At 43.2% G+C, this 20562-nt stretch overlaps 1 protein-coding gene across 1 annotated transcript; it reads right to left on the bottom strand.

The window, feature by feature from the left end:
- Nucleotides 1-16582: 16582 nt before the first annotated feature.
- LOC125508738 lies at nt 16583-18528 on the bottom strand. Its single transcript, XM_048673527.1, has one exon. It carries the CDS (start codon nt 17993-17995, stop codon nt 17042-17044), a length of 954 nt encoding a protein of 317 aa, XP_048529484.1. The 5' UTR covers nt 17996-18528; the 3' UTR covers nt 16583-17041.
- Between the last annotated feature and the right edge of the window lie 2034 nt (nt 18529-20562).

Here is a 20562-nt window from a genome sequence, read left to right as displayed (position 1 = left end):
ACAGAACTGTTTTCCTCCATCTTACAACTGTAGAACTTGTCGGAGACTTCATATCTCTCGACCCGAGCATGAGCTTGGAAAACCATTTTCAGCTCTTGGAACATCTCATATGCTTCGTGTTGCTCAAAACGCTTTTGGAGCCCCGGTTCTAAGCTGTAAAGCATGCCTGATACGTCTCCAACGTATCTATAATTTTTGATTGTTCCATGTTATTATATTATCCATCTAGGATGTTTTGTATGCATTTATATGCTATTTTATATGATATTTTGGACTAACCTACTAACCTAGAGCCCAGTGCCAGTTTCTGTTTTTTTCCTTGTTTTTGAGTATCGCAGAAAAGGAAAACCAAACGAACTCCAATTGACCTGAAATTTCACGGAGATTATTTTTGGACCAGAAGAAGCCCACAGAGTATCGGAGATGGGTCAGAAGAGTCCCGAGGCACCCACGAGGGTGGGGGACGCGCCCTACCCCCTGGGTGCGCCCCCTACCTCGTGGCCGCCTCGGAGGCCCCCTTGACTTGCTCCCGACGCCAACACCTCTTATATATACCCAAACTTCCAGAACATAACCTAGATCCGGATTTCTGCCGCCGCAAGCCTCTGTAGCCACCGAAAAACAATCTAGACCCGTTCCGGCACCCTGCCGAAGGGGGGAATCCCTCTCCGGTGGCCATCTTCATCATCCCAGCGCTCTCCATGACGAGGAGGGAGTAGTTCACCCTCAGGGCTGAGGGTATGTACCAGTAGCTATGTGTTTGATCTCTCTCTCTCATGTTCTTGATTTGGCACGATCTTGATGTATCGCGAGCTTTGCTATTATAGTTGAATCTTATGATGTTTCTTCCCCTCTGTATCCTTGTGATGAATTGAGTTTTCCCTTTGAAGTTATCTTATCGGATTGAGTCTTTAAGGATTTGAGAACACTTGATGTATGTCTTGCATGTGCTTATCTGTGGTGACAATGGGATATCACGTGATCCACTTGATGTATGTTTTGGTGATCGACTTGCGAGTTCTGTGACCTCATGAACTTATGCATAGGGGTTGGCACACGTTTTCTTCTTGACTCTTCGATAGAAACTTTGGGGCACTCTTTGAAGTTCTTTGTGTTGGTTGAATAGATGAATCTGAGATTGTGTGATGCATATCGTATAATCATACCCACGGATACTTGACGTGACATTGGAGTATCTAGGTGACATTAGGGTTTTGGTTGATTTGTGTCTTAAGGTGTTATTCTAGTACGAACTCTAAGATAGATTGAACAGAAAGAATAGCTTCATGTTATTTTACTACGGACTCTTGAATAGATCGATCAGAAAGGATAACTTTGAGGTGGTTTCATACCCTACAATAATCTCTTCGTTTGTTCTCCGCTATTAGTGACTTTGGAGTGACTCTTTGTTGCATGTTGAGGGATAGTTATATGATCCAATTATATTATTATTGTTGAGAGAACTTGCACTAGTTAAAGTATGAACCCTAGGCCTTGTTTCAACGCATTGCAATACCGTTTTCACTCACTTTTATCACTAGTTACCTTGCTGTTTTTATATTTTCAGATTACAAAAACCTATATCTACCATCCAGATTGCACTTGTATCACCATCTCTTCCCCGAACTAGTGCACCTATACAATTTACCATTGTATTGGGTGTATTGGGGACACAAGAGACTCTTTGCTATTTGGTTGCAGGGTTGTTTGAGAGAGACCATCTTCATCCTACGCCTCCCACGGATTGATAAACCTTAGGTCATCTAGTCAAGGGAAATTTGCTACTGTCCTACAAACCTCTGCACTTGGAGGCCCAACAATATCTAGAAGAAGAAGGTTGTGTAGTAGACATCAATGACGCACTGAACCAGGGAGTAATCATCACCACGCAACTGCCAGGCGTTCATAATGTCTTGAATTGCTGGGAAAATGGGTGCGTCACCTAGTGGTGCTTCAAGGACATATGCTTTGTTGGAAGCTATGAGGATGATCCTCAAGTTACGGACCCAGTCCGTATAGTTGCTTCCATCGTCTTTCAACTTGGTTTTCTCAAGGAACGCGTTGAAGTTGAGGGCAACATTAGTGTGGGCCATTGGATCTACATGATAGATTGTAAAGACAATTTTAGACTAAGTTCATGATAATTAAGTTCATCTAATCAAATTATTTAATGAACTCCCACACAGATAGACATCCCTCTAGTCATCTAAGTGATACATGGTCCGAATCGACTAGGCCGTGTCCGATCATCACGTGAGATGGACTAGTCATCAACGGTGAACATCTCCATGTTCATCGCATCCACCATGCGACTCATGTTCGAACTTTCGGTCTCTCGTGTTCCGAGGCCATGTTTGTACATGCTAGGCTTGTCAAGTCAGCCTAAGTGTTTCGCATGTGTAAAACTGGCTTACACTCGTTGTATGCGAATGTTAGAATCTATCACACCCGATCATCACGTGGTGCTTCGAAACAACGAAACTTCGCAACGGTGCGTCGTTCTAAGCAAATAAGATATAAATATGATAAATATCACATGCAAATCATAAAGTGACATGATATGGACAATATCATCTTGCGCCTTTGATCTCCATCTTCGAGGCGCGGCATGATAACCCACAAGTATAGAGGATCGCAACAGTTTTCGAGGGTAGAGTATTCAACCCAAATTTATTGATTTGACACAAGGGGAGCCAAAGAATATTCTCAAGTATTAGCAGCTGAGTTGTTATTTCAACCACACCTGGAAACTTGATATATACAGCAAGGTATTTAGTAGCAAAGTAATATGATAGTAGTGGTAACGGTGGTAAAAGTAACGGTAGCAAAAGTAATATTTTTGGTGTTTTGTAGTGATGATAACAATAGCAACGGAAAAGTAAATAAGCGAAGAACTGTATATGGAAAGCTCGTAGGCAATGGATCGGTGATAGAGAATTATGCCGGATGCAGTTCATCATGTAACAGTCATAACATAGGGTGACACAGAACTAGCTCCAATTCATCAATGTAATGTAGGCATGTATTCCGAATATAGTCATATGTGCTTATGGAAAGAACTTGCATGACATCTTTTGTCCTACCCTCCCGTGGCAGCGGGGTCCTAATGGAAACTAAGGGATATTAAGGCCTCCTTTAATAGAGTACTGGACCAAAGCATTAACACATAGTGAATACAAGAACTCCTCAAACTACGGTCATCATCGGGAGTGGTCCCGATTATTGTCACTTCGGGGTTGCCTGATCATAAAACATAGTAGGTGACTATAGACTGATAGGATCAAGAACTCTCATATATTGATGAAAAGATAATAGGTTCAGATATGAAATCATGGCACTCGGGCCCTAGTGACAAGCATTAAGCATAGCAAAGTCATAGCAACATCAATCTCAGAACATAGTGGATACTAGGGATCAAACTCTAACAAAACTAACTCGATTACATGATAAATCTCATCCAACCCATCACCGTCCAGCAAGCCTACGATGGAATTACTCACGAACGGCAGTGAGCATCATGAAATTGGTGATGGAGGATGGTTGATGATGACGATGGCAACGGATTCCCCTCTCCGGAGCCCCGAACGGACTCCAGATCAGCCCTCCCAAGAGAGTTTAGGGCTTGGCGGCGGCTCCGTATCATAAAACGCGATGAATCCTTCTTCCTCATTTTTTTCTCCCTGAAAGTGAATATATGGAGTCAAGGTTGAGGTCGGTGGAGCGTCAGGGGGCCCACGAGGTAGGGGGCACGCCCAGGGGGTAGGGCGCGCCCCCCACCCTCGTGGATAGGTGGAGCCCCCCTTGACGTGGATCTTCCTTCCAGTATTTATTATATATTCCAAAATAATTCTCCGTTGATTTTCAGTTCATTCTGAGAACTTTTATTTCTGCACAAAAATAACACCATGGCAATTCTGCTGAAAACAGCGTCAGTCCGGGCTAGTTCCATTAAAATCATGCAAGTTAGAGTCCAAAACATGGGCAAAAGTGTTTGGAAAAGTAGATACGACGGAGACGTATCAACTCCCCCAAGCTTAAACCTTTGCTTGTCCTCAAGCAATTCAGTTGATAAACTGAAAGTGTTAAAGAAAAACTTTTACAAACTCTGTTTTCTCTTGTTGTTGTAAATATGTAAAGACAGCATTCAAGTTTTCAGCAAAGATTATGAACTAACCATAGTCACAATAACATTTAGGTCCCATGTTTACTCATATCTATGGCATAATCAACTAGCAAGCAATAATAATAAATCTCGGATGACAACACTTTCTCAAAACAATAACAAGATGGTATCTCACTAGCCCTTTCTGAGACCGTAAAACATAAATGCAGAGCACCTTTAAAGATCAAGGACTGACTAGACATTGTAATTCATGGTAAAAGAGATCCAGTCAAGTCAGACTCAATGTAAACTAACAGTAATGGATGCAAATGACAGTGGTGCTCTCCAACTGGTGCTTTTTAATAAGAGGATGATGACTCAGCTTAAAAGTAAATAGATAGGCCCTTCACAGAGGGAAGCAGGGATTTGTAGAGGTGCCAGAGCTCGGTTTTGAAATAGATATGAATGATATTTTGAGCGGCACACTTTCATTGTCAACATAACAACCGAGAGATGGCGATATCTTCCATGCTACACACATTATAGGCGGTTCCCAAATAGAATGGTAAAGTTTATACTCCCCCTCCACCAACAAGCATCAATCCATGGCTTGCTCGAAACAACGAGTGCCTCCAACTAACAACAGTCCTGGGGGAGTTTTGTTTGCAATTTTTTTGATTTGATTTGCATAAAGCATGGGACTGGGCATCCCGGTGACCAGCCATTTTCTCGTGAGTGAGGAGCGGAGTCCACTCCCCTTGAGAATAACCCGCCTAACATGGAAGATACGGACAACCCTAGTTGATACATGAGCTATTCAAGCATACAAAACATAATGTTTATTTGAAGGTTTAGAGTTTGGCACATACAAATTTACTTGGAACGATAGGTAGATACCGTATATAGGTTGGTATGGTGGACCCATATGGAATAACTTTGGGGTTTATGGAATTGGATACACAAGCAGTATTCCCGCTTAGTACAAGTGAAGTCTAGCAAGAGACTGGGAAGCGACCAGCTATAGAGCGACAACAGTCATGAACATGCATTAAAATTAATCAACACCGAATGAAAGCATGAGTAGGATATAATGAACCATGAACATAAATATCGTAGAGGCTTTGTTGATTTTGTTTCAACTACATGCGTGAACATGTGCCAAGTCAAGCCACTCGAATCGTTCAAAAGAGGATACCACCCTATCATACCACATCACAACCATTTTAATAGCATGTTGGCACGCAAGGTAAACCATTATAAGCTCCTAGCTAATTAAGCATGGCATAAGCAACTATAATCTCTAATTGTCATTGCAAACATGTTTATTCATAATAAGCTGAATCAAGAACAATGAACTAATCATATTTACAAAAACAAGAGAGGTCGAGTTCATACCAGCTTTTCTCATCTCAATAAGTTCATCATATAATCATCATTATTGCCTTTTACTTGCACGACCGAATAGTGTGGATAATAATAATAGTGCATGTGCATTGGACTAAGCTGGAATCTGCAAGCATTCAATTCAAGAGAGAAGACAAGGTAATATGGGCTCTTTGTTAGATCAACAATAATGCATATAAGATCCACTCAACATTTTCATTATGGTCTTCTCCTCTCGACCCCCAAGGAACAAGAAAAGAAATAATACTATTTACACGGGAAAGCTCCCAACAAGAAATAGAAGAACGATAAATCTTTTTGGGTTTTCTTTTTAGTTACTACTACAAGCATGGAAAGTAACTAATTAAAAGCTACAACTATTTTTTAAGGTTTATTAAACACACAAGAAGAAAGCATAAAAAGGAAAATAAACTAGCATGTATGATATAGTGAAAAAGTATGAGCACCGACAACTAGCAATGAGTGTGTGAACATGAATGTAATGTCGGTGACAAATACGTACTCCCCCAAAATTAGGCTTTTGGCCTAAGTTGGTCTATGGCCACAGCTGGCCTGGCGGATATCCAAAGTAATAGTTGGGGTCGTACTGTGAAGAAGCCTCGGATTGCCACTGGTTGGCAATCACCTCCGGATCCCACTAGTAATCAGACTGTAGTGGAGGATCAAATTGTGGTTCCGGCTCTGGCTCTGTAGCTGATGTAGGGTTCCGGTAGGCGTGAATGGCCTCCAACGGAACAAGGTACTTGCCTGCAGATAAATCAAACAAGGAAGGAGCAGGCAAGGTAATAGTCTCAGGATGATTTTTACCAAATATTAATTTGTACTTAAGCACCTTTTCCCTATTCTTGACAATAAAATCATGTGCTACCATACTCTTATAATCTAGATAAACAGGAGGCATCAATTTTTCTTCTTTCTCATAATGCCTAATAGGTATGTTATAGTATGCAACGAGGCGCGAGGCAAAGATGCCTCCCAAGATGGGGCCCTTAGTACGGTTAAGGTTTAACCGCTTTGCAACAATAGCGCCCATACTAAATGTGTCATCATGAAATAAGGCATGGCACAAAATAACAATATCAGGGGCACTCAGGTTTCCACATTTTTCGCGCCCAATTAAGCATCTACTAACAAATATAGAAAAGTAACGTAGAACAGGAAAGTGTATGCTGGTAATTCATTCGTCGGAAACCTTCCTCGTTTCCCCTACAGCAATGGTATCAATAAACCCATCCACATCATCACGATGTGGTTCCTCTACATTTCCCTTAAAAGGGATCAAACAAACCCGACAAAAATCACGAAGTGACATCACCTTATGCTCATCATATAAATAAAATTCCACCGTAGGTGATGAGCTCCTAGCATGGAAATGAAAGTTTTGCACAAAGGTATTGGTGAGTAAGAGATACTGTTCGCGTTGGTCGTGGAGGAAGGCGGTGAGGCCTGCATTCTTAGCCAACTCATAGAAATCATCATAAATCATGGCTTCTCTTAAGAAATCATCACAAGGCCATTCACACGGCCGAACCTCCGCGGTACGAGGCAGATTATATTTGGGCCTCTCTTCTTCTCCACTTTGCTTATCCTTCGAGCTTCGGCTCGAAGAGCCCCTCAAAAATCTCTTCATCTTTTTCTGAAAATATCTGAAATTTTTAGTAACTTCAAAATAAAGGTGAACCAAAATCAACAATATTGATAGCAACTACTCCTACAAGTGCCTAGAGACAATATCATGCATCAAAACTACTTTTGACCACATAAATTTGACATGCAAGCTCAAGAACAGGGTCACCTAAGCAGCAAAAATATACAATGAATAAAGCACTAGAACAAAAACTAATTGGACCATTGGAGGAGTCACATACCAAGGAACAATCCCCCAAAGCAGTTTTGTGATTGGAGCTTTGAGCAAGGAGATCGAAAATGGCAGCAAGATGAGCTTGGACTCGGGTTTGAGCTGGCTAGTGGTGTTTGTGGGAGGAAGAAGGAGTGTGTGGTAGCTGGAATAAGTGGAGGGGAGCCACCGTGGGCCCACGAGGCAGGGGGCGCGCCCAGGGGGGGTAGGGCGCCAGGTGCTTGCTCCCCCTGCTGTGTTTTCAGCGCCAGATATTCTCAAATATTCCAGAAAAAATCATATTTAATTTTCAGGGCATTTGGAGAACATTTTTTGCGGTATTTTTATTGCATTGATAATTTAGAAAACAGACAGAAAAATACTATTTTTGCTTTATTTAATATAAATAACGGAAAGTAAAAAGAGGGTACAGAGGGTTGTGTTATCTAAATTCATCCATCTGATGCTCATCAAAAGGAATCCACTAACAAGGTTGATCAGGTCTTGTTAATAAACTCATTCCGAATAACATGGAACCGGAGAATTTTCGATTAACACTAGGTTACCTCAACGGGGATATGCATGTCCCCAACAATAAGAATATCATATTTCTTCTTGACAGTAGGCAGAGGAAATTCAAAACCTCCAAAAATAATCGATGGAATTTTTCCAATAGAGTTTATACTATGAACTTGAGGTTGTTTCCTCGAAAAGTGTACCGTATGCTCATTGCCATTAACATGAAAAGTGACATTGTCTTTGTTGCAATCAATAACAACCCCTTTACTACCTGTGTCGGGTTATCAAGACCATGTATTTCTTCAACAGGCGGCAAATTAAGACCATGTATTTCTTCAATAGGAGGTAAATTCTTAACATCTTCAGCTTTAATACCTTTTTCCTTCATAGATTTCTTTGCCTCTTGCATATCTTCAGGACTGAGAAATAGGATACCCCTTTTCTTCGGAGTTGGCTTGGGAGTTGGTTCAGGAATTGGATCAGGAAGTGTCCAATTATTTTCATTAGTCAACATATTATTCAATAAAATTCCAGCTTCATCTGGTGTTCTTTCCCTGAAAACACAACCAGCACAACTATCCAGGTGGTCTCTGAAAGCATGGGTTAGTCCATTGTAAAAGATATTAAGTATTTCATTTTTCTTAAGAGGATGATCAGGCAAAGTATTAAGTAATTGGAGAAGCCTCCCCCAAGCTTGTGGGAGACTCTTTTCTTCAATTTGCACAAAATTATATATTTCCCTTGAAGCAGCTTGTTTCTTATGAGCAGGAAAATATTTAGCATAGAAGTAACAGATCATATCATGGGGACTACGCACACAACCAGGATCAAGAGAATTAAACCATATCTTAGCATCACCCTTTAATGAGAACAGAAATAATTTAAGGATATAGTAGTAGCGAGTTTTCTCATCATTAGTGAACAGGGTAGCTATATCATTTAATTTAGTAAGATGTGCCACAACAGTTTCAGATTCATAGCCATAGAAAGGATCAGATTCAACTAAAGTAATTATCTCAGGGTTGACAGAGAATTCATAATCCTTATCAGTAACAAAGATAGGAGAAGTAGCATAAGCATGATCATATTTCATGCTTAGCTAATAGTTTCTTAAGATCACTCCTATCATTGCAAGCAAGAAAGTCTCTAGCAGTTTCTTCATCCATAACATAACCCCCAGGAACAACATGCAATTCATATCTAGGGGGAGAATCTTCATCATCACTTTCATCAATATTATCAGTTTCAATAATTTCAGTCTCTCTAGCCCTAGCGAGTTGTTCATCAAGAAATTCACCAAGTGGCACAATAGTATCAAGCATAGAAGTAATTCCATCATACGTATCATGCATAGCAGAAGTGGCATCATCAATAACATGCGACATATCAGAATTAATAGCAGAAGCAGGTCTAGGTGTCGCAAGCTTACTCAAAATAAAAGGTGAATCAAGTGCAGAGCTAGATGGCAGTTCCTTACCTCCCCTCGTAGTTGAGGGATAAATCTTGGTTCTTGGATCTTTCACGTTCTTCATAATGATAAGAAGATATAAATCCCAAGTGACTCAAAGAATAGAGCTATGCTCCCTGGCAACGACACCAGAAAATAGTCTTGATAACCCACAAGTATAGGGGATCGCAATAGTTTTTGAGGGTAGAGTATTCAACCCAAATTTATTGATTTGAGACAAGGGGAGCCACAGAATATTCTCAAGTATTAGCGGCTGAGTTGTCATTTCAACCACACCTGGAAACTTAATATCTGCAGCAAGGTATTTAGTAGCAAAGTAATATGATAGTAGTGGTAACGGTGGTAAAAGTAACGATAGGAAAAGTAATATTTTTGGTGTTTTGTAGTGATGATAACAACAGCAACAGAAAAGTAAATAAGCGAAGAACAATATATGGAAAGCTCGTAGGCAATGGATCTGTGATAGAGAATTATGCCGGATGCGGTTCATCATGTAACAGTCATAACATAGGGTGACACAGAACTAGCTCCAATTCATCAATGTAATGTAGGCATGTATTCCGAATATAGTCATACATGCTTATCGAAAGAACTTGCATGACATCTTTTGTCCTACCCTCCCGTGGCAGCGGGGTCCTAATGGAAACTAAGGGGTATTAAGGCCTCCTTTTAATAGAGTACCGGACCAAAGCATTAACACATAGTGAATACATGAACTCCTCAAACTACGGTCATCACCGGGAGTGGTTTCGATTATTGTCACGTTAGGGTTGCCGGATCATAACACATAGTAGGTGACTATAGACTTGCAAGATAGGATCAAGAACTCTCATATATTGATGAAAACATAATAGGTTCAGATCTGAAATCATGGCACTCGGGCCCTAGTGACAAGCATTAAGCATAGCAAAGTCATAGCAACATCAATCTCAGAACATAGTGGATACTAGGGATCAAACCCTAACAAAACTAACTCGATTACATGATAAATCTCATCCAGCCCATCACCGTCCAGCAAGCCTACAATGGAATTACTCACGCACGGCGGTGAGCATCATGAAATTGGTGATGGAGGATGGTTGATGATGACGATGGCGACGGATTCCCCTCTCCGGAGCCCCGAACGGACTCCAGATCAGCCCTCCCAAGAGAGTTTAGGGCTTGGCAGCGGCTTCGTATCGTAAAACGCGATGAATCCTTCTCCCTTGTTTTTTCTCCCCGAAAGTGAATATATGGAGTCAAGGTTGGGGTCGGTGGAGCGTCATGGGGCCCACGAGGCAGGGGTGCGCCCAGGGGGCAGGCGTGCCCCCACCCTCGTGGACAGGTGGAGGCCTCCCTGACGTGGATCTTCCTTCCAGTATTTATTATATATTCCAAATAATTCTCCGTTGATTTTCAGGTCATTCCGAGAACTTTTATTTCTGCACAAAAATAACACCATGGCAATTCTGCTGAAAACAGCGTTTGTCCGGGTTAGTTCCATTAAAATCATGCAAGTTAGAGTCCAAAACAAGGGCGGAAGTGTTTGGAAAAGTAGATACGACGGAGACGTATCATGGCATGATCACCATCGTCACCGACATGACACCATGATCTCCATCATCGTGTCTTCATGAAGTTGCCTCACCAATTATTAATTCTACTACTATGGCTAACGGTTAGCAATAAAGTAAAGTAATTACATGGCGTTTATATTGAATCGCATGTCATACAATAAATTAAGACAACTCCTATGGCTCCTGCCGGTTATCATACTTCATCGACATGCAAGTCATGATTCCTATTACAAGAACATGATCAATCTCATACATCACATATATAATTCATCACATCCTTTTGGCCATATCACAACACATAGTATACCCTGCAAAAACAAGTCAGACATCCTCTAATTGTTGTTGCATGTTTTCTGTGGCTGCTATGGGTTTCAAGAAAGAACGTTTCTTACCTACGCAAAAGCCACAACGGTGATATGCCAATTGCTATTTACCCTTCACAAGGACCCTCTTTATCGAATCCGATCCGACTAAAGTGGGAGAGACAGACACCCGCTAGCCACCTTTTGCAACAAGTGCATGTCATTCGGTGGAACCTGTCTCACGTAAGCGTACGTGTCAGGTCGGCCCGGGCCGCTTCATCCCACAATGACGCCGAATCAAGATAAGACTAGTAACGGTAAGCAAATTGAACAAATCATCGCCCACAACTACTTGTGTTCTACTTGTGCATAGAATCTACGCATAGACCTAGCTCATGATGCCACTGTTGGGGAGTGTATCTTCATACCCTTGAAGATCGCTAAGCGGAAGCATTACAAGAACGCGGTTGATGGAGTCGTACTCGCGGTGATTCAAATCGCGGAAGATCCGATGCAAGCGCCGAACAAACGGCGCCGCCGCGTTCAACACACGTACAGCCCGGGGGCGTCTCCTCCTTCTTGATCCAGCAAGGGGGGGGGAGGAGAAGTTGAGGGAGAGCTCCAACAGCATCACGACGTGGTGGTGGAGCTTGCGGTTCTCCGGCAGGGCTTTGCCACGCACTACGGAGGAGGAGGAGGAGGTGTTGGAGGGTGGAGGGTTGCGCCAGGGGAAGGGGTGCGGCTGCCCTCCCACCCCCACCTATTTATAGGGTGAAGGGGAGAGGGGGGCGGCGGCCAGGAGGGGAAGACTTGCCCCCCAAGCAGGTGGGAGGCGCCCCCTCCCCCTAGGGTTTCCAACCCTAGGCGCCTTGGGCCCTTGGGGGGCGCACCAGCCCACTAGGGGGCTGGTTCCCTCCCATATTCAGCCCACTAAGTCCTCCGGGCAGGTGGCCGCACCCGGTGGACTACCGGACACCTTTCGGTGGTCCCGGTACAATATCGATAACCCCCGAAACCATTCCGGCAACTGAAACTGGACTTTCCATATATAAATCTTCACCTCCGGACCATTTCGGAACTCCTCGTGACGTCCGGGGTCTCATCCGGGACTCCGAACAATCTTCGGTAACCACATACAATTTCCCATAACAACTCTAGCGTCACCGAACCTTAAGTGTGTAGACCCCATGGGTTCGCGAAACATGCAGACATGACCGAGACATCTCTCCGGCCAATAACCAACAGCGGGATCTAGATACTCATGTTGGCTCCCACATGTTCCATGATGATCTCATCGGATGAACCACAATGTCGAGGATTCAATCAATCCCGTATACAATTCCCTTTGTCCATCGGTATGTTACTTGCCCGAGATTCGATCGTCGGTATCCCCGTACCTCATTCAATCTTGTTACTGGCAATTCTCTTTACTCGTTCCGTAACGCATGATCCCGTGGTTAACTCCTTAGTCACATTTGAGCTAATTATGATGATGCATTACCGAGTGGGCCCAGAGATACCTCTCCGTCATACGGAGTGACAAATCCCAGTCTCTATTCGTGTCAACCCAACATGTACTTTTGGAGATACCTTTAGTGCACCTTTATAGCCACCCAGTTACGTTGTGACGTTTGATACACCCAAAGCATTCCTACGGTATCCGGGAGTTGCACAATCTCATGGTCTAAGAAAATGATACTTGACATTAGAAAAGCTCTAACAAACGAACTACACGATCTTGTGATATGCTTAGGATTGGGTCTTGTCCATCACATCATTCTCCTAATGATGTGATCCTGTTATCAACGACATCCAATGTCCATGGTGAGGAAACCACAACCATCTATTGATCAACGAGCTAGTCAACTAGAGGCTTACTAGGGACATGTTGTGGTCTATGTATTCACACATGTATTATGGTTTCCGATTAATACAATTATAGCATGAATAATAGACAATTATCATGAACACGGAAATTTAATAAATAACCATTTTATTATTGCCTCTAGGGCATATTTTCAACAAGCCACGTGTGGCATTCAAAGTTTTTGGATGGATCCGGACTATTGTAGTTTGATGTGGCAGATGTCTAGACTCCACTAATTCTCCCTAGATTTGTGGTGGACTAGGGATTTGGTACATTAGCACTGATCTGACCCAATACGAATATCTATTTTGAATGTTTGGACTGACCAGTCCAAACATACAGGGAGAAATGGGTATCCACTTTGGAGATGCCCTCGTACCCAAGTTTCCACGTCCCATGGACTATGTATACACTTATGAGGTCCTAGGGTTGCAAATTTGAAACCTTTAGGGTACACTCCGACTCTGTTTAGTTTAACTAAATGAACTAATATTTTTTTTTAAATGAAGTGAATTCTGAAAACTTAGTTCATCTAATTGAACTAAAGAAGGTGGGAGGGTACCCTCAAGGTTTCAAATTTGCAATGTCTATGAGGTTTCGTTTGATTTGTCCAAGTGTCAAGGCTGCCGAAGGTAAATCACGTACAGTCGCTAATTGGAGACTTCTCTTGCATGCATGCATGCTGTGATTGAGATTAACATAACAAACAAACTTGTACGTATCTTCTTTACATGATGCGTGGTGTGGACTGGATGATGGATGCTATATCGAACCCTGGGCATCTTTGTCCCTTTGCATGTGGTCAAGATCGATCATGGAGTGGGAACCAAGATTGCGCTTTTGTTTTGTAGCGCAGGATCCAAGGCCAGCCACCCAGGGGCCACATGCATCGGCAAAAGGCACAAATTTGATCTTAAATCGAAACTATTTCACAAACTACACTGTTTTTAAAAATATTTCACCTCGCTGACCTTTAATATGCAGCGCCTGACAGCAAGGCGCTGCATTCTACTGTGCAACGCCTAACATTTAGGCGCCACACTGTGCAGCGCCTAACTCTAAGGAGTTGCACTACACTGTGCAGCGCCTAGCTGTAAGGAGTTGCACAGTAGAGTGCAGCGCCTTGTTATCGGACGCTACACAAAAGGGTGAGCAGTGTGAAATATTTTTAAAAGCAGTTTAGTTTGTGAAATACTTTCGATTTGAAGTTAAATTTGTCAATTTTGCCACATGCATCCATATGCTGCTCTGCTGTGGAACGGTTAGGAGCTACCCCTTTCTGGCTTAGGAGCAAGTGCCCGGAAGCAGCTCACAAGTCCAAAAACTGTGAGCTTGTGATTTCAGTTCACATACGTACAACCAGAAAAGGGAGAGAAAGAATGAGACAAAAGAAATTCTGGGCTGCCTCACTTCGGACCTAGTACTCCTACTTCAAGAACAGAGTTCTTCTTGATCGGCACCAAACTTGATGTATCTCGTTTCGGGATGCTTAAACGTCGTTGGAATGGCTCCAGACCCGACGATTTTGGAGTGTATATTCAATCGAGTCTGGGAGCACAGATCGTTATCAGGGGCTGCACACCACTCCTACTTGTTATTAGAGGCTCGGCCATGTGGTATAATAAAGCAGGATGAACACACGAACCGTTCTAAAAAATACACAGATTTCTCAGACGTATGGATGTAAGCTGCAGGCAAAAGCTGAGGGCAACATGGAGATTTTTGTTTTTGTTTTTTAGGGCAACAGAGAGATTTTGTTTTGTTTGAGATGGCAGGGTTTCATTTGGGACTTTTATTTGGGCCAGAACGCGCGGCTTGTAGCCTACATGGCCAGCCCATGTGTTTTTTTAGTTGAACATGGGCCGTCCATGTTGATAACATACCATGGAGTACTTCATGGCCGGCCCATGAAGTACTAAATGGGCTCACTTGGGGCTGTCGGGCTTAAATCTTGCTTGAGATTGAAAGAAAATCTGAAGATCCATCTGCCGAAAAGAAGAAAGAAAGAACAAAATACTGCAGGAAGATGAAATATGGACAAATGAATCTTGTACAAGGATGAAGGCACCAAATCACAGCCAGTCCTCCATTCAAATATTGTACTCCCTCCATTCCAAAATATAGTGCGCCCGCACTTCCCGAGGTCGAACTTTAATCATAAATTTAACCAACGAGAGCGATTGCGGCGGGAGAAAAAATTATATAATCGAAAACTTCTTTTGAATACGAGTTCACTGGTATAACTTTTGCTCCCACCACAGTCGGTCTCGTTGGTTAAATTTATGGTCAAAATTGAAGCACGGGAATAGAGAAAGCACTATATTTTGAAACGGAGGGAGTATTACCAACCAGTCCAGTAGTACTTGTCCCAGTGCAGCATAGCTTCAAAACAAGTGATAGTATCACAGATCCTGACTAATGAGATGCATGAGCATATTTCCTGTAGCACTCACTCATCTATTTTCTTTTCGTGCAATCTATATCAGCTCGAGCTCACATGAGCTTGGGTAAACAGTAAAATAAAAAAAAATGGTTTTTTTAAGCAAACATTGACAATGTTTACAACAATTTTTTCTGATGAAACTTCACAAGCAAGCAAAACTTTTGTCAATGTTTACACAAAAGAAATCAGATTTTTAAAGAAGAATTGTTTTCATTTTTTTACTGTGCATCCGAGCTCACATGAGCTCGAGCTCAGATTAACCGCTTCCATATATGCGTTATATTTGTTCCAGAATAAACCGATGCATTTGCTTGCAGATGCAGCATGTGCAACCAATTCAGCACTCCGGTTTGCTTCTGCCACACACTTCAGCAAACACATCCACTGAAAACAAGGCACCTATAAAGAATGCGCACTCTCAACTTTGAAACTGGCAACACACATTGGTAGCTAAAACATAATGATTTAAGTTGTGACAACAGCTAATCATCGGTTTCCTCGAGATTACATAATCTTCCAACACAATAATAAACGTGTGCAAAGTATATATATACAAAACACATGCCCAGAACAGTCAGAAAGTATGACCTGAAGCCAGCTCACAAGTTGGAGGATGTTCAAGCCCACTTCCGAAGAAAATTTGCAACAAGAGGACCTGGGAATGCATACTTTGATAAATGACATTGTTAAAGCATAACAAGAATTACACTTTCATAAATTAGTCCGGGTACATGTTAATGTTAATTAAAAGTGAAGAGTTGTGTAACGATTTCGTATTAAATTATACCATAAATAGAACGCCTCTTGTTTAAACCGTCAGTCATCTAAAGCTTCAGTCAGCAACAGCCCTATTCCAGCATTGTTGATGCTAATTTCTGAGCAATGGTAATGCTACCTTTTTCTTAGGGAAATGATAATGACACCCTAGTAAGCTTCGAGTATCATATTAATTTGGAATTCGACCATAACACCAAATCATCAACAGACTGCGGAACAAGAACTGTAGCGAGAAGATAACGGATAGTTCACACCACATACAGACTGTATCTTACAACAAGTAACCATGAAAAATAAGTTATCAGGCTAATTACCAAAATGGCATGTACATCATCATGTAATCATCTCAACAGGTGTCTGGACAGGAAAACCAAACAGTGCTAAAATGGAACTGATCCAAAACTAGAATTAATTTCAACAAAAACCATGTCGTTTGCAGTGAGTGTTACCCAGCTTTACCGCTAATCTACTTCCTCTGAAATACAGCGTCCCAATTTTATTTTTTTTGAGGAATTCCAAATCTGACTTGATACATTCACTTCTCCACTGCTTTGGAGATGAACAGAGCTCCTTGGCATGAACATGGCAACTATGAACATCAATTATAGCCATCGCATAAAAATTAACCTTCGAAATAAACCCACCAAAAGAGTGCTTTGAAGCTGAGCCCTGACTTCAGTAATTAGCAACCCCTGACTGATGGACAAATTCCATGCCTCCGGGCATTGTTAGTGATGGTTAAACTCTGCAGAAAATCCAAAACAAACTATGCAGCATACTCGCTCTCGATCACCGGTTTTGTTCGTGTCCACAGCGCTACAGGTGCTTGCGCCCGCCCAACCTGCGCCATGCGCAATGTCTCCCCAACCTCTGAATTCCGCTCCATCACCTCCAACTTCTTGGCCCTTTTATGCCTCACCAGACACAGAAGAGCTGAAGATAACAGCCCCAATGCTATGGCGCCCCCAACCACGCCAACGGCAACCTTCCAAGCTTGCGAGCCCCCCTTGGTAGGACCTCCGGCAGCCGGTATCGGCGGGGCAATTGCGCCTGGTGGCAATGGAGCAGGAGCAACCTCACTGGAGTTCACCACTATCGAGAAGTGCCCTTGGCGATACGTAGCACACACGTTGCTTGCCTCTTGGTCCCGGAACTGCGGCACACCATCCAAGTCGAACCACACACACCGTGACCGTGGTGCTGGGCGGCCTGCCGGCGCCGCCCTGACATTGCTGAAATGTACAAGAATCGGGCTTCCTGACGCGACGATGTTCAGCTCCGGCAACCCCACTGCCGAAAGGTTGGCAGCATCATAGGCTAGCAGTCCAAGCACCGGCGAGAGGTAGGTGTAGCCGGGGGGAGGCGGGTAGTAGTGCTGCGACCAATTGCCCAGGTTGTGGTACACGAGCAGCATCCTCTCCACGCGCGGCTGCGCAATGACGCCGGTGGGCAGGCCGAACTGAAAGTACTGGGACAAACCTTTCCTCCGGAGGCTGCCGCTGCGCAGGCGGAGCGCGGACACCGAGACGCCGGTGAGGTTGCCGGGGACGGTGGCATTGTAGACGATGCCGGTGCGCGGCCGGACGAGGGCCCGGTACGCGTACTCCTGCAGCATTGCGTCCAGGGCCCTAGCCGGCGACGGCGTCGGCTGCTGCGCCGCCACCGGAGAAGAGCGCAAGAACAGCAGTTGGAGGAGGCAGACGCATAATAGGAAATCCATGGGCACCACGGCTCCGCCAGGAATCCAGGTGTGGTGAGAAAGCCAGGAGGGTGGGAGGCAAGCTCGAGAAGAAGAGTCAGGAGGATCCCCTCGTCATCCACGAACGCGGCAAAGATTGGCGCGCGTACGAAGAATTACCACCTCCACCTCTTAACTCGGGGGAACAAGGACGAGATTCGGCGCGGGAAACCTTGGGATTCTCCACAAGGACGCGCATTTACTGCGCCCACCCCGCACGGGCGGGACAGCTCTCTACGGGGCAACCTCGAGCGCAGCAGCAATGGAGATGGAAGCTACGACGGGACAAAGACAGGACTGTGAAAACAAGATTGGGTTTTTTTTTGCCCCCGAGAGAGTAAGAACAGGTTCTGGAGCGAATCAGTCTCGGAGGAATCAGAGCGGAGAGACCGGTGGCGACGGGATTTGAGACGATTGCGACGCGGGGGGAGGAGGAGGAGAGGGTTTGGGGATTGAGATCGAAGGAGAGCGGGGAGTGAAGTTGAGGAGCGGAGAGAATTCTTGGTGAGGGTCATAGTCGGAATTTACAATTTTTTAAAGAGGTTTAGTGGGTACTCCTATTAAAGACGCGAGGCATACAGCTGTCACGGCACCGGAAGTTACCCTTCTAGCCCTGGGAGGCTGAACTGCGTGAAGCGCACTGTCTCCGCCGGCTGGTGTGTGGGCCCCACGCGCGTGTGCCGTGCTTGTCCAGGGTGTCCTCTGCCGTAACGTTTGGATTATTCCGAGGGGCTCTGTTCGGTTTGTTGCATGTAGGAGAGGTCTCGGTTCAATTGCAATGTCACTGGCGGGTGGGGCCCACCGGCCAGTCACGACCTCCTCCTACTCCCTTCAATCCAAAATAGTTCTAGCTCAAAACTGCGACACTTTTTTTAGATTGGAGGTAGTGATATTTAGATGCTATATGTCGTATGAATTTGGGAGTTCAAAATACAGGAATTTTATAAAATGTCTCTTTGGATGTTGCACAAGAAATGAGCACGGGAGTTTTGGAGGATTCAGGAGAGGGAGTAGAGTGAGATATCGTGCAAGCGCATGAGACTTCTTAAAAAAACAAAATTATATTTGAGCTTATGTTTAGATTCCTACCGAGAGCCTCTTTGATTTGTGGGATTGTAAAAAACAGAAGATTGAAATGCAATTCCCATTCGAATCCTACAAGATTTGAGTTTGTTTGGATGTATTATACAAAAAATAAGATAATTTTTCCAAGAGATTGGTGTGGATGCTAGATTTTCTATGAAATCCACTTCAAGTGATTCCTTAAGAAAAATTCTATAGGATTCAATCCTACAAATCAAATGACCAATATACAACAAATATCTAAGGATTCTAATCCTAAAAAAACCCTATGAAATTCATTTGAATCAAACAAATCCTAAATGAAATGGTATATGAATGGATCCCATAACAATTTGGTGAACCCATTTCTATGGTCCAAAACGCTTTCATAGGAAAAAATTCCTATCAATCGTATAAAATCCCTTCAATCCAAAGAGGGCCTAACTATGTCAAAGTTATTCCTAAAAAAATTCCTTCACTACAAAGAGGCCTCCTCTAAACTACCCTTTCTTCGTTTTACCAAAATTTTATACCAGAAAACCCGACTTGTATATGGTTTTTAGATTTCATACCATACCATAAACGAAAAACCATAAAATTGTGGTCGGTTCTGTTTTTCTCTGTATGGTCTTTCGATTCGATTTTGAAATGTGCAAAGTGTATATTTCCACATGTAGATTGGGGAGGTGAGAAATTTAAAATGGAGAAAAGCACACATATTTTTCTAAAAATGAACGTGTTCATGTCACCTAGAGCAACTCTAGCAGAGTTGACGTATACTCTTCATTGCCATACGAATCGCTAACATGACAACTTTGGTCTAAAATGCCACTCTAGTTTGTGTTCATGCTCGATTAGTTTGTGTTTGGTTGTACCTTCTTGTCGTACGTGTCCTGGCGACGCTTTCGCATGACCGAGTGACTGTTCTGTCAAATTGCTGACGACATGCATGCTAGCGAACCTTTCTTCCAACAATAGAGAAATTTCGCCGATCTCCTATTTTTCTTTTCTTTTTAGAAGGTGACCACGGTACTTAGGATACTTTGCAGATTCATTGGATGACACTCTTCGAATGGTTGAAGATACAATCCTCAAGTGTACGAATTTGTTCGCCGAAATTGTTGTGCTGATAAACTGCAATATCTGCGAGCACCCAATGCAGATGACAGGACCAGACTTATAATGCATGAAGCAAGAGGTTATCCAAGGATGGCGGGGGTGTTGACTGTATGCACTAGAAAAGGAAAAAGTTTTATGCATCTTGGCACGACTACAAGGATCCAACCATAATTTTGGAAGTTGTCGCCTATAAAGATCTGTGGATGTGAAATTGCTACTTTGGGTTGCCTAGATCTCACAATGGCATCAATGTCTTGTAGAGATCGCATATGTTTACAAGTCTAGCTGCTGGTACTTCTCCACCTTGCAACTTTACGCTGAATAACCATTAGTATGACCAATGACACTTTTTAGCTGGTGGCATCTAT

Source organism: Triticum urartu, chromosome 5 (genome assembly GCF_003073215.2).
Source record: "Triticum urartu cultivar G1812 chromosome 5, Tu2.1, whole genome shotgun sequence".
NCBI classification, from domain to species: Eukaryota; Viridiplantae; Streptophyta; class Magnoliopsida; order Poales; family Poaceae; genus Triticum; species Triticum urartu.
Note: the sequence above shows the minus strand (reverse complement) of the source record. Positions and strands in the feature narration are given on the sequence as shown.